The 13200-nt window shown below is 44.6% G+C and overlaps 1 protein-coding gene across 1 annotated transcript; it reads right to left on the reverse strand.

Annotated features, from left to right (window-relative positions):
• Positions 1 to 338: 338 nt before the first annotated feature.
• CKAP4 (cytoskeleton associated protein 4) lies at positions 339 to 12872 on the reverse strand. The gene is made up of 2 exons (XM_077828832.1): positions 12331 to 12872; positions 339 to 3940 (listed from the first exon to the last, which is right to left on the reverse strand). The coding sequence occupies exons 1-2, from the start codon at positions 12664 to 12666 to the stop codon at positions 2606 to 2608; spliced, it is 1671 nt and encodes a 556-aa protein (XP_077684958.1). The 5' UTR covers positions 12667 to 12872; the 3' UTR covers positions 339 to 2605.
• Positions 12873 to 13200: the final 328 nt, after the last annotated feature.

The following is a 13200-nucleotide window of genomic DNA, read 5'->3' on the forward strand; positions in this document are numbered from 1 at the left end:
AGTTAACTGGCATTTTAAAATATCATTGTTGGGGTCTGAATTAGCATTCAATAAAATAAATGGGACAGTTCACAACCCAGAGCTATTGTTTCAGGCTCTTTGCAAACTCAGATGAACATTGTTGCATCACTTATGCTCAGGCCACATTGTCAAGGTTTTCGTCACAATCATAACAGCTGCTATTGTTACTTTTTGGTTTTGAAATTAAAGCTGAGGCTCTGATGAACAAGTTAGAGGCTTTTCCACTCCACTCCCAGCTAGCTCCTGAACCTCAGTGGCAATATTCTGCAAAATGCTAAATTAAGTACCTTTCACAATAAGCAACGTGAAAAAAAAAATCAAAACACAATTCCAAGTGTTTATTATGTATTAAAAATACTGTAAATAAGCCATACAGTTCACTTCACAGTAACCTAAACAACTGTTAGAAACTTGAAAAGAAAAGTCAACAAAGAACAGTGCAGTTCAAAAAGTAACAACAAAATTATCTCAATGCAGTGCATCCGCCTCACTTATTAAGACTTACTTGACTTATTAGCAACTTCTCACTATGTACAGTGGGAACAGCATTACAAATAGCTGGGTATTTTATTCTTAAATATCGAAGGGAACTCCCTCTTTACCTCTGCTGTTCCCAGAAATTACCATTTGTTGGAGGTGCTAGTTCTATGAATCATTTTCTAATGCAGCCAAAGAGTTGGTTAAAATAGGGCATGCATTACACTCTCTGTAACGTGGGCTAGCAGATATCCCCATTTACAGAGCAGTCTGCACCAAGGCATAAGTACCTTTGAAAAACAACCTTTGAAAAGTAAACCTCAGAAAGAAAGGAAATCAGAAATCCTTTTCTAGGGTACAACCCCCCAGAAAGTTCCATGTTGGAGAGGTTCTTAGAGTGCTTGAAATTCTTTAATATTTGACAGTCATTCTGATTCTCAGCCAACCTGAGGCTTGCTCGTACTCCACTGAAGTCAATGACACACTCCCACCGACTCCAGTTGTACAGAATACAGTAATACTAATTAAAGTCACTATCACCTCAGAGGCAATCTTGAAAGGCATTTTATTTAGAAACAATTCTGTTGGTATCATTCTGAATCTTCTCTTCCTCCTCCTGTGGTATTATTAGCAGGCTTAGGCCTGGTCTACAGCTAAAACATAAGTCAGTCAGGGGTGTGTCGCCCCTCCCCCATGCAGCAACCTAGGTATGCTGACAAAAAACCCAAGTTTGTGTGCTTATAGGAGAGGGGTTCTATTGGCATAGCTAAAGTCACTGGAGGAGGTGGTGTTCTTACACTGGCAGAACAACTCCTGTGTCCTTGTACGTTGCATCTACACTAGGGTGCTGTGCCGGCATAGGCAGTGGTGTTTTTAGTTCCTCTCCTCAGTCTTCCTCACTCAAAGCCCTGATCATCTCCACAGCAACTAACCGTGATACCACAAAAAGGAATTAGGACTTCAAGGGAGAGATTCTGACAATGTAAATAATCCCAAAATAACACGGCAAAACGTTATTGAGCCCTCTGGCAATGAATCACATCCTTCAATTCACATTCCTCTTCCCAGCTATGCTAATCTGTACATGGGGGTTTGGAGGTGCTGGGGAAAGGGGCATATGGGCACAAATATGTCTACTCTTTAGCAGTGCCATGGAACACCCCTCAGCAGCTCTCGTCTCACGTTTTTTGGAGAACTAGAGTCTGTAGGTGCCCTATACTTCTCCCCACTCCATGAGTTTTCCTGTGTGCGGTTATGTATGCATGGCAGTCAGAACTTGCTTCTTTCCCTACACGGTGGAATAAGCTGAAGAAACAGATGAGTTGCCTCAGGCCTAGTCTACACGTATTAGTTTTACCAGCATGAATATTTTGATTAAGGGTGTGTTTGTTTGGTTTTAAAACCGTAATACCACTAAAAGCCCTAGTGTGGATGCAGTTACAGCAGTATAAGGTACCTTATGCCAATATAGCTACTCCCCTTCCACTAGAGGAATAGCTAACCCAGTATAAAGCACCTTTATATCAATATATCTATGGGTCTGTCTACACTACAGCCACTACAGTGGCACAGCTATGCGTTGTAGCTGTGCCACCTTAGCATCATAGTGTAGATGTTTTCTACATCGACAGAAGGAGTTTTTCAGTCGATGGAGAGACGGATTAACTACAAGAGGCGGTAGTGAGGTCACCAGAAGAATTTTTCCTTTGACCTAGCTGCATCTACCCGGGGAGTTAGGTCAACCTAATTATGTTGCACAGGGCACATTTTTCACAGCCCTGAGCAATCAAGGTAGGTCTATCTAATTTTAAGTGTAGACCAGGCCAATGTCTACAGTAGGGAGATTGTGCTGCTGTAACTATACCAGTATACTTAAAGCAGTACAACTTTCTAGTGTAGACTAGGCCTTAGTAATTTACCCTACTCACCCACCTATCCATCCGAACTCACAAAACTTTTAAAAATGAAACTAAACAGAAGAGAGATCCAGGAACTAAGCAGAACTGTCTCTAATTGTGTGTCCTTGTTTTCTTTGGAGGTGTCAAAACACTGGGTATACAAAAGCTATTCTTTTAAATTCGATAACTGCACAGTTAGCACTGTTCACTTAAACTTTTTCATGTATCTTTTCTACTTTCATAAACAATCTATCCAGATCATTCCTTAGGTCATCTACCAAACTCCTCACAGACTCCACATTGTTCTCATTTGTTTCTATTTTCACTGAGTAAGCAACTAAACTATCTACTGCAGTTCTTATCATTTTCAAGTCAGATTCAACTTGATTGATAGAAGATCTTAATGTGTCTACAGAGCCTTCTACAGAAGACAGTTTTTCAAGATAGTCTTGAGATTGTGCTTGGCCCATCTGAGGCTTTTCTTGATCCAGCAAAGCACTAACTTGTTTCTGGATGTTATGAAGTGCATCAGCAGAGTCTGGTAGGTCACTCACACTTCTTCTCAGTTCATCAACATCATTGTATAATGAGAGCTGAGATTCACTAAGACTTTGCACAGTGTCTGTTATTGAACGTACATCACCATCTGAGGTACTACGCAGAGTTGCAATGGCTTCCTCTAGAGTTGCTAGCTTTCTTTCATACGCTTCGTGCTTAGAAAGAAGTGATTCCATCTTTTCAGTCTGTTGAGCATCAGTAGAACTTAGAGACTGAAAATTGTCTTCTACACCTCTGAATCTGAATTCAAAGCCTTCCCTGTTCTTTTCAAGGGTTTCTAACACATTTTTGGAGAGTACATTTTCTTCCTGTTTGTTAAGGTTGGCTTTAATTTGCTGTAAATCTTCATCCAGTCTTTTAATCTCATCAGGGAGCTGCATAATGGATTCTTCAGCTTTAAGAACTTTCTCTTGAAAAGCTTTCAATGAAAGGTGTTCTGTGTCTGCAGTCTCTTTGAACGTCTCAAGTTCCTGTTTGAGATTGACTAATGCTTTGATTTCAGTATAAACATCCGATTCCATGGACTCTATTGTACTTTTCAGAGACTCTATGGCCTTCTCTTTGGTTTTCATGGATGTTTGCATCTCATCAACAGCATCTTTCAGAGCCTTTAATTCATGTTTATACACATCTGTTTCTCCCAGTGAAGCCACCTTTGCTTTCATATCATTGATTTCATTTTGGCTCCTTTTCTGGACTTCAGTGAATATGGCAATGTTATCGTTGATAGACCTGGTCAACTCTGTTAATCTTTCTTCCACAGTGTTTTCAAGTGACATGAAGTCTCGTTCTCTTGCATCCTTTACCACATGGATGCCATCAGACAGGTCTTTCAGGATTTCATTTTGTAGTTTTTGAAGAACCTCACTGATTCGATTTATTTCACTCTCCCCTTGTTTAACACTCTTCTCAGTAACTTCTTGTTTATGCTGAGCACTTTTCATCATGGATTCAAAACCTCCAAATGTGGCTTGAAGAGAATGCACCTAAAAACAGAAATCCACATATTTTCAACTTAAATTTTCACCTTATGTTAGTTGATGAGGATGTCGCTATCTACCTAATTTACGTATAACCCCCACTATTGTAGTATCTGAGCACCTCAGAATCTTTACTGTTCCCTCCCTCAAGCATTCTGGTGATGCTGGGAAGTACTATTATCAAATAGGAAACTGAGGCACAAAGAAACAAAAGCTTGGGCTACACTGGAAAGTTATACCGGCATAGAGGAGTTGGAGAGAGGTGTGAAAAAACACACCCCTGACCGACATAGTTACGGCTGACAAAACCCCCAGTATAGATGCAGGTATCTTAACAGAAGAATACTTCCAGCCAAGTGGCTACCGTTGTTCAGGGTGGTGGTGTTCCTACACTGGCAGAATAACTCCTTCCGTTGGTATAGGCTGCATCTATGCTAGGGGGCTATGCCAGCACAGATATGCCCAGCAGGGGATGCAGATGGAGCCCTATGCCCAGGGGCCGCACTGAAGAGCCAGTGTCCAATAGAGGGACCAGCGCTCATGGGGTGCAGCCTTCTGCTCCCCTCCTGACCCCGGCCCATCAGTGCAGACAGAGTCTGTGCAGGGAAAGTGGACAGACTGGTACTGAAAAAGGGTTGGGGTCAGGAGGAGAACTTGTCCTGCACAGGCTCTCTCAGGAAGGGGTGCAGATGGGGCTCTGTGCCCTGGGGCTGTGCTGATGGGCCAGGGTCAGCAGGGGAGCTTCTCTGAAAAATTCCCAGGTCCTGAAAAAGCCAAAATTGAAGTGAAGTCTGTAAAACCCAAATAGTGGCTTTTTCAAAACTCAGAAATTCTTCTGAGAACATGAAGGGCTTTGCCTATTTGGTATGAGCTGATGGTTTCAGTCCAGCTCCCTGTCCAAATCACAGAAATTACCTCCACAGTTGGCACTGACTGGCACATTTATTGACAGTCTCAGCTCAGAGGCCAAGGCATCACTGGGCATGAAGACTGAACTACCTCTCCCACCTAGAATAAGGATCTAGGCATATGAATGGGAAAGCTTGCACGACCATTGCCTGGCTGGTCCCGTTCTGTGGATAAACAGAATTTCAGGCTTTGGGTCTATGAAAGTGGCACGTTCCATAAGCACTAAATTCACACAATTTAAAAAACCCCAAGTGATTTTAAAAACTCACACCGACTTCAGTGGGGATCCTGCACAAAAGAACTCTTACAGGTTTTGGCTGTGTGGCAGTGGTGAATAATGCATGCTACAGGAATCCTGGAGATGCTGTCTTGGCTCATTCCCTGCTACACATGTGGAGTGTGCATTAATCAGTACTGCCATGCGGTCTGTCAGGTTTATTGATTAGATAAGCAGCTTCAGACCTGGTTTCATTTTGTAAATAACATTATTAAATGAATGCACTGAAAAGAAAATATCTTATTCTTAATTATAAAAGGCCAAGTCATGAGGTCTTCATTCAGCTCCCAAGCCTACAAACATTTCCCACATGAGTTAGCTCATTAATTTAGTTACTAATGAATAAGTAAGTTATTCAGATACATGTCTGCAGGTTTGGATGCTCAGGTTGAACCTCCCTTGGTTTCAGTGGGAGTCTGAGCTGAGTAAGGACTGCAGGATTTGGCCAAAAGTCTTTTAATTTTGTTTTAAATGCAAACATTAAGTGATATACTGTTGATAGGTCCAAGTAATCCCCAAACTTTACAGGTGACCTGCAAAGGAAGCACGGTTTTACTATCCTTTTTTTCTTCAGGATGTATAGAGAAGGGGTAAAAGATTTCTCCCCATCCTCCAATTTTTTTCAAAGTCTACTAAATTTATTCCTTAGGGCTTGTCTTCACTACTGTGCTGCGCCAATGTAGCACGTCTGATGAAGACACGCTACGTTGACAGGAGAGTGCTCTCCCGCAGATGTAATTACTCCACCTCAGCGAGAGGCGGAAGCTATGTCGGTGGGAGAGCATCTCCCACTGATATAAAGCATTGTGTACATCGCGCTAAGTCGATGTAACTTACGTCACTCGGGGGTGGTTTTTTCTTAAGCAGTAGTGTAGACAAGCCCTAAGAAACACCAGGTATAGTATCATAGCTATTTCTTGTTTTGCTGGAGCACCAAAGGGAGTTTTCTCAGCCTTCTGTTGAAGGGATAAGAGTATTTGAATCTTTAACAAAGACAGTCTTTCTCCCAAACATTTGTCAGGTGTCTGAGGTAAATGGGTGTTAACAAAAAGCAAAGTTTTAAATAGTTTGTTCAAAAATCAAATTCCCTCTCAATTGCTCAAGTTTCAATCTAATTTGATTATGTTATAATCTCACTGCTTCTCCAGTTGTTCAGGAAAAACAGAGTAGATAAGACCTGATATTTCTAATAGAAAAATAAGCAGGAAAAAACCCACTCTTGAATCCTACCTTGTCCGTGCCCTAACTCCTTACCACAGTTGCCAACTTTCATGCGGTAAATAAGCACCCCGACTTTCACAATAAGCCAAAAATCAAGCTAATCCCATTTCAAAACTAAGCCAAAACAAGCCAATCCCTAAGAACCCCAATACTCTATGTGACTAGATCCCCCTGGCCTGCAGTCTGGGACCGTGGTGGGCCTCCTGTGTACCTCTGACTCTCTCCCCCACTTGCCCCTGCTTGCCGGGAGCCAATCAAAAAAAGAAGCAACAAGCTAAAAGCTGGCCAACAAGCAACTCACAAGCCAATTAAGCCAAAAACAAGCCCAATTTCTGCAGCTTTTTGGGGGGTTTGGCATATCTGCTCCTTACCCTTCTCGCCTCAAAAAAAAGTCCCAGGCCGCCTTCATATATCAGAAAGAACCAAAAAGGGCGTGGGGGGGGGGGAAGAGGGGGAAAGAATCCTTTCCTTTGCAGGCCACCTTTAAAACTTAAAGGAAAGATGATTACATTTTAAGCAGTTTGTACCCTGAAGGTCTTACATGAGACTAGAAAGAAATTAAATGGGAAAATGTGAATAATAATGTTACTCAAATTGCTATGTGGCAATGGTTATTAAATTGATAATGTGGTTCTATCAGTAGTTACCGCCCAGTGGTCTTTCAGTCTGATTTTACCATATACAGAGTTTTTCACTACAGAACTTTTTTCTGTATCTCTTTAAAGTTGTCATGTCACACATCAGGTGTTTATAAGCCTTACATAGTGCAGGGAAACTATTGCTCACCTATCTCCTCCTGCAGACACAGCTGTAAAATTAAACTAATGTGCTAAGTTCATCCTATTAACTAACCTGTCTCCAAATGTTACTGTTATCGGACCAGAGAATCTGGCTCTCTAATGTCACAATGTGCCAGGTCAGGCCTAAAGTGCCAGATGTGGCCAGTGGAGGATTCTCTGTAACTGAAAGTCTTTAAAACATGATTTGAGGACTTTGGTAACTCAGTCAGACGTTATGAGTCTATTACAGGAGTGGGTGGGTGAGGTTCTGTGACCTGCAGTGTGCAGGAGGTCAGACTAGATGATCATTATGGACCCTTCTGGCCTTAAAGTCTGTGAGTCTATGAGACAGATCCCCACCCTCTTTCCTGACATAGGGAGAAGGGTGTTTGTTGGGGCATGGTAGAATGGAGCTCTACTATGCCTGATTCTCCTCTTGTAATGACCCTGATGGACCATATGCCAAGTGATGTAGGTTGAAGCTGTTCCCCTGCACCTTTAACTTACTACAGGGCCACGTGGTTGAGGATCAGAGCTCTAATGTAAAATAGAATCAAGCCCAATATAGTCAAGATAGACCAATTTCTAATTTAATTAATCTTAATAATCTTGTACTCAGCCTATTTACTCTAAATGGCTCGCTGACCCCTACATGAGCCCTTTGAAAGAAAACCCTAACTTCAAAATAACAGTTCACATTCATTATAAAACAAGGGTTTGGAATGGCTTCCATTTGAGAAGAGACTAAAAAGATTAGGGCCGTACAGTTTAGAAGAGAGATGACTAAGGGGGGATATCATAAATGTCTATAATGTCCATATATGTCTATCATGAATGCTGTGGAAAAAGTGAATCAAGAGGTGTGTGTCTAGCTGTGCCCCCAAAGGCATGGATTTCAATCAGTCTTTGAAAGGCTTAATATCATATACAAGACAGAAAAATATTCTTCTACTGACAACCAGTTTTCTCCTTTAAAAAGTCATGTTAACATGTCAAATAATCTTAGTTCCTCTGTAAATTGTGCTAAAATAATCTTTGCTCCTCTGTCAATTGTGCTATACTACAAAGACTAACTACAACTTTCCACATAATTTCCTTTCCCTTCCTACAGCTGATGTGAATAGCAGATGAGCTTATATAACTCTTACTTCTGACAATGGCTCTGTATGGCAAAAGACCAAAGAGGGTGGAGGATGGAGTTCCCTCAAAGCAGCCTAAACTGGCAGTGCTATATAGGTATAGCACAGTATCCTACAGTGATATTAGGCCATGAATTGATCTCCTCCCTCTGCCTTTCATCCTTACATTAGAAATGCATGCCTAATGTTAGCCATCCTTGAGACACAGGTAGGTGGAGTTTTATCTCCCTTTGGAACTAGAACATAGATATAAGAGCTGCCAAACTGGGTCAGACCATGGTCCATCTTGCCCAGTATCCTGTCTCCAACAGTGGCCTGTACCAGAGCTTCAGAGAGAGCGTACAGAACAGGGCAATTTTGGAGTGATCCATCCCTGTCTTCCACTCCTGACTTCTGGTAGTCAGGTTTAGGGTCACTCTGAGCATGGTTGCGTCCCTGACCATCTTGGCTAATAGCCATTGATGGACCTATCCTCTATGAATGTACCCAGTTCTTTTTTTAAGCCAGTTATACTTTTCACCATCAGAGCATCCCAAGGCAATGAGTCCCACAGGTTAGCTGTGTGAAAAAAGTACTTCCTCTTGTATTAAACCTGCTCCAATTAATTTCATCAGGTGACCCCTAGTTTTTGTAGTGTGGGAAAGGGTAAATAACACTTCTTTATTCACTTTTTCCACAGCATTCATGATTTTTTAGAGTTTTATCAGATCACCCCTTAGTCACCTCTTTTCTAAACTGAGCAGCCCTAATCTTCTCTCCTTGTATGTTCCAAACCCTCGATCATCTTTGTTACCCTCCTTTGAATCTTTTCTAGTTCCACTATATCCTTTTTGAGATGGGGAAACCACAACTGGACACAGTATACAAGGTGTAGGCACACCTTGGATAGCTAATTATTTAAAACATCGTTTGTGCGCCTCTCTCTCAGAGCCTGGTATTAACTTGTGATTTTGGCCACAGCAATCCAGAGATGAAGGGAGCACATTTTACATATCCCTATGCTTGGTAGGCCTCAAGACAAATTAAGGCTGGGATTTTCAAAGGGACCTAAGGGAACTAGAAACCCAAATCACATAGATTTTGAAAATCCCAATCCAAATATTGAAACTAGTAGAGTGATGCTGATATTTCCAATAACCTCAGCCTTCCCTTTGATAAGCAAGGGAAGAATAAAAGAGACACTGCCTGGTGTTACAGCACCTGAATTTGAATTGCTCTCTTTCAGAAAAAGCTCTCCTTAAAAATGTCTTGGTGCTACAGAACAAAATATTAGCCCTGGGAAATGATGGCTGTAACAGGCTACTCAAGAGAGAAATGATAGTATGATTACGTCTAGGAACTTAGGCGTGATCTACACTATAAAGTTAGGCCGTGTCTACACTGCCACTTTACAGCGCTGCAACTGTCTTGCTCAGGGGTGTGAAAAAACACACCCCTGAGCGCTGCAAGTTTCAGCACTGTAAAGTGCCAATGTAGATAGTGCACTGGCACTGGGAGCCGCACTCCCAGCACTGGTAGCTACTCCCCTCGTGGAGGTGGTGTTTTTTGTTGTTGTTTTTTAATAGCGCTGGGAGAGCTCTCTCCCAGCGCTGGTGCCGTGACTACACAGCCACATTAAAGCGCTGCCGTGGCAGCGCTTTAACGTGGCTAGTAAAGACATGCCCTGCAGACAGCTTTACTACATTGCTCAGGCTGTGAAAAATTTCACACCTTATGCAGTGTAGTTAACCCAACCTAAGGCCCGCTGTACACACCACTAGGTTGACAGAAGAACCCTTTCCATCCCTATAGAGTTTAAGCTACAGTGACACCACTGCACTTTATTTATGTCTAGTGTAGACATAAAGAACTCTACTTTCAGTGAGTGCTTGATGAGAGAGGGATGGTATGTGTGGAAGGAAAACTAAAACTTCAGTGTTGCACTGTCTTGGCTCGCTCTCTTTTGTGCTCACACAGAACACACTCACAGCAGCCAGCTCCTGCCTGTTGAGTAAGTAGAGGACAGAAATGGATCTGAATTGTGTGCCTACGAATTTCACAGATCAGGATTCCTCTTAGTTTAAATCCCTTGTCAGCTATTAGAGGACAAATAGGGTTGTGGTGATGGCACTGGACTGGGACTCAAGAGATCTGGCTTCTGTTCTTGGCTCTGCCATAGGCTGTCTGTGAGATCTTGGCCAAATCACATAATCTGGCTGAGCCACAGCATCCAATCTGTGAAATGGAGAAAACAATACTTTCCTTCTTCACAAGGATGCTGCAAATCTGATTCACTAGAGTCTGTGAGTTGCTCAGATACTGAAGTGATGAGTGCCATAGAAAATACAATAAATAATTATATAACTACCTAAGTTCTTATACTGAGGCTATGTATTATATTCCTATGTCATACATGCCAAGCTTTTGATCCCAGTATCTCCCTTCCCCCATATATCTTTAAACAAATATTAGGCAAATTAAAATGTTGTGCCTGTCACGTTGGTCAGTACCATGTGAACTTGAAATCCAGCCAGCATGAAAAACTGAGTTCTACAATCACATATGCATTGTAGGTGTTTTTCTTTCCCCTGTTGCTGTGTAGAAGACCCACACAAACAAACAAGAAACTGACCAACTAAACCCCCTATCCTGCACACTGACCCACTGTGGGCAGATTCTTCACCTACATGGAAACACCTGATCCCCATGGATCAGCTTACAGTTCGATGCCCTACTGATCACACAGGGAAAACAGTGAAACTGAATGACTATACACAGGGTGCTCTCAGATGTACAAAACCCACAAACTGAAAAAACAGACATTTTTTCTCTGATCCATTTCAGTTATAATAATCTCAGGTGTTACTGTATGTAACACTTCCTAACAGAAGTGTGATTTTTATTTTAAGTTGACAGTATTTCTAACATTTTTTTAAAAAGTGAAATATTTTAAGCCATCCTGAAAGGTGTGGGAAGTGCATTGCACTGCCATGCCTGAAGCCCTAGCCTAGAAGTGGATTCCATTTGAGGAAAAATAGCATCCTCCAGTTTCAAGGAAAAGGATACCTCTCTGATCAATTGGGCCACACACTTCACTGACTACTTCATTACACTCCTGTGGAAATCAGTTGCAACAGAAGTTGCTGGTCTCATCCTCTTGGCTGGAGATAATGTAGGAATTTGGCAGACACTGTAAGCAGTGAGGGTGCAGCCAATCAGCAGTTCTGGTGCTACCGCTATTGCTTTTTAAAACAGGTGGGATTTTTGCTTTTCATAGTGTGCAGCAAATTCGACTGCCACTGAAAACTGCAGGAAAATAAGGGTGATGCATAGTCAAAAACAGTGAAGGGTGAAAGCAAAACATGCTCTGCTGCTATCTATGGTGTAGGAATAGCCAAGATTACTTCGATATAACTCAGGGGTGTGAATAAGCCACCCTCCTGAGCAACATAGGTTACACTAACCTGAGTGCCAGTGTAGACAACGCTAGGTTGGCAGGAGAGCTGCTCTGCTCCCGACACAGCTACTGCCTGGGGGGCGGGGGGGAGGGGATTTATTAGGGCTAGTCTACACTGGCAATGCTAAAAAACTGCCACAGCAGCGCTTTAATGTGGCTTGTGTGGTGGCGGTGCTCAGCGCTGGGAGAGAGCTCTCCCAGCGCTCTAAAAAAAAAACCCCAACCCCCATGAGGGGCAACGCTCCCAGCGCTGGTGCACCGTCCACACTGGCGCTTTAGGGGCGCTTAAACTTGCTGTGCTCAGGGGGGGGGGGGTTTTCACACCCGTGAACAAGAGCGTTGCAGCGCTGTAGCGAGCCAGGGTAGAGAAGCCCTTCGCCAGGAGAGCGCTCCCCAAGGGCACAGAGCGTCTTCACCGGACGCAGCCCTTCTCCTGGGGACTAGCCCTTTGTCTGCTCCTGCCGAGCGCCGGCACCGCCTCGCCTCCAGGCTCGGCCTCCCTCTGCCTTCACAGCAATGGAGTCGCCAGAGTTTGGGGAGCCCTGGCAAACTTTGCGAGCGCCCCCCCCCCCCCGCCAGCCAGTTGAGGGGTTGGCGGGTGGACAGAGAGAAACCACCCACCTCCTTGCCCTTACCTTCTGCGCGACCCCCTCCAGGGCGCGGGCCAGCTCCTCCCGCTGCCGCGCCGAGCCCTCGTGGCGCAGGCTGAGCTGGCCGAGCTGCCCGCGGAGGTGCTGCACGCCCCAGCCCGAGAACGCGGCGGCTGCCACCAGAGCCAGGGAGAAGAGGAGGTTCAAAGCCCTGCCCAGGCTGCAGGCGGACGGGCGGCCTCCCGCCGCTTTGCTCCCCTTGGCGGGAGCCGCCGCCTGCTGCTGCTGCTTCTTTGCCACGTCATCGGCGCCGCCGGAGTGGGACTGGGTTCCCTTCTCCGAGCCGCTGCCCTTGCTGCTGCGCTGTCTGGCGGCGGACATGCCGGCTGGGGGGGAGGGCGGGCGGCGCAGCTGCTGCCCGGCGAAAGAGGCCGGCGGCGCTTTAGGCGGGTTAATCAGCGCGGGCTCCGCGGGAAGGGCTCAGCGCTGCGGGACCGAGCCGCTCTCGCTCCCCATTCAGTCCGGGCAGAGGCTATGGGGTAGGAGGGTGGGGTGGCTCCAGCCACAGGAGCCGGGGCTTCCCCGCCCCGCTGCACACCCAGCGCCGCCTCCCCAGCCCGGCGAGAAGGGGGAGCTGCCACGCACACCGGGAGGAACCAACCCAGCTCCATTCCCCAGCGAGCCCTTACGGGGGAGCCATGCAGTTAGGGTGACCAGACAGCAAAGATGAAAAATTGGGACGGAGTGTGGGGGGTAATCGGCGCCTATATAAGAAAACCTCCCAAATACCGGGACTGTACTTATGAACTTGGGACATCCGGTCAAACTACATGCCGTGCTGCGGAGAGGAGAGACTAGCAGCCCTTGCCTCTGGGGCATTTTCTGTTTGAAGTCTACTAACCAAACTACAGGCAA

This window comes from Eretmochelys imbricata, chromosome 1, assembly GCF_965152235.1.
Source record: "Eretmochelys imbricata isolate rEreImb1 chromosome 1, rEreImb1.hap1, whole genome shotgun sequence".
Classification (NCBI taxonomy): Eukaryota; Metazoa; Chordata; order Testudines; family Cheloniidae; genus Eretmochelys; species Eretmochelys imbricata.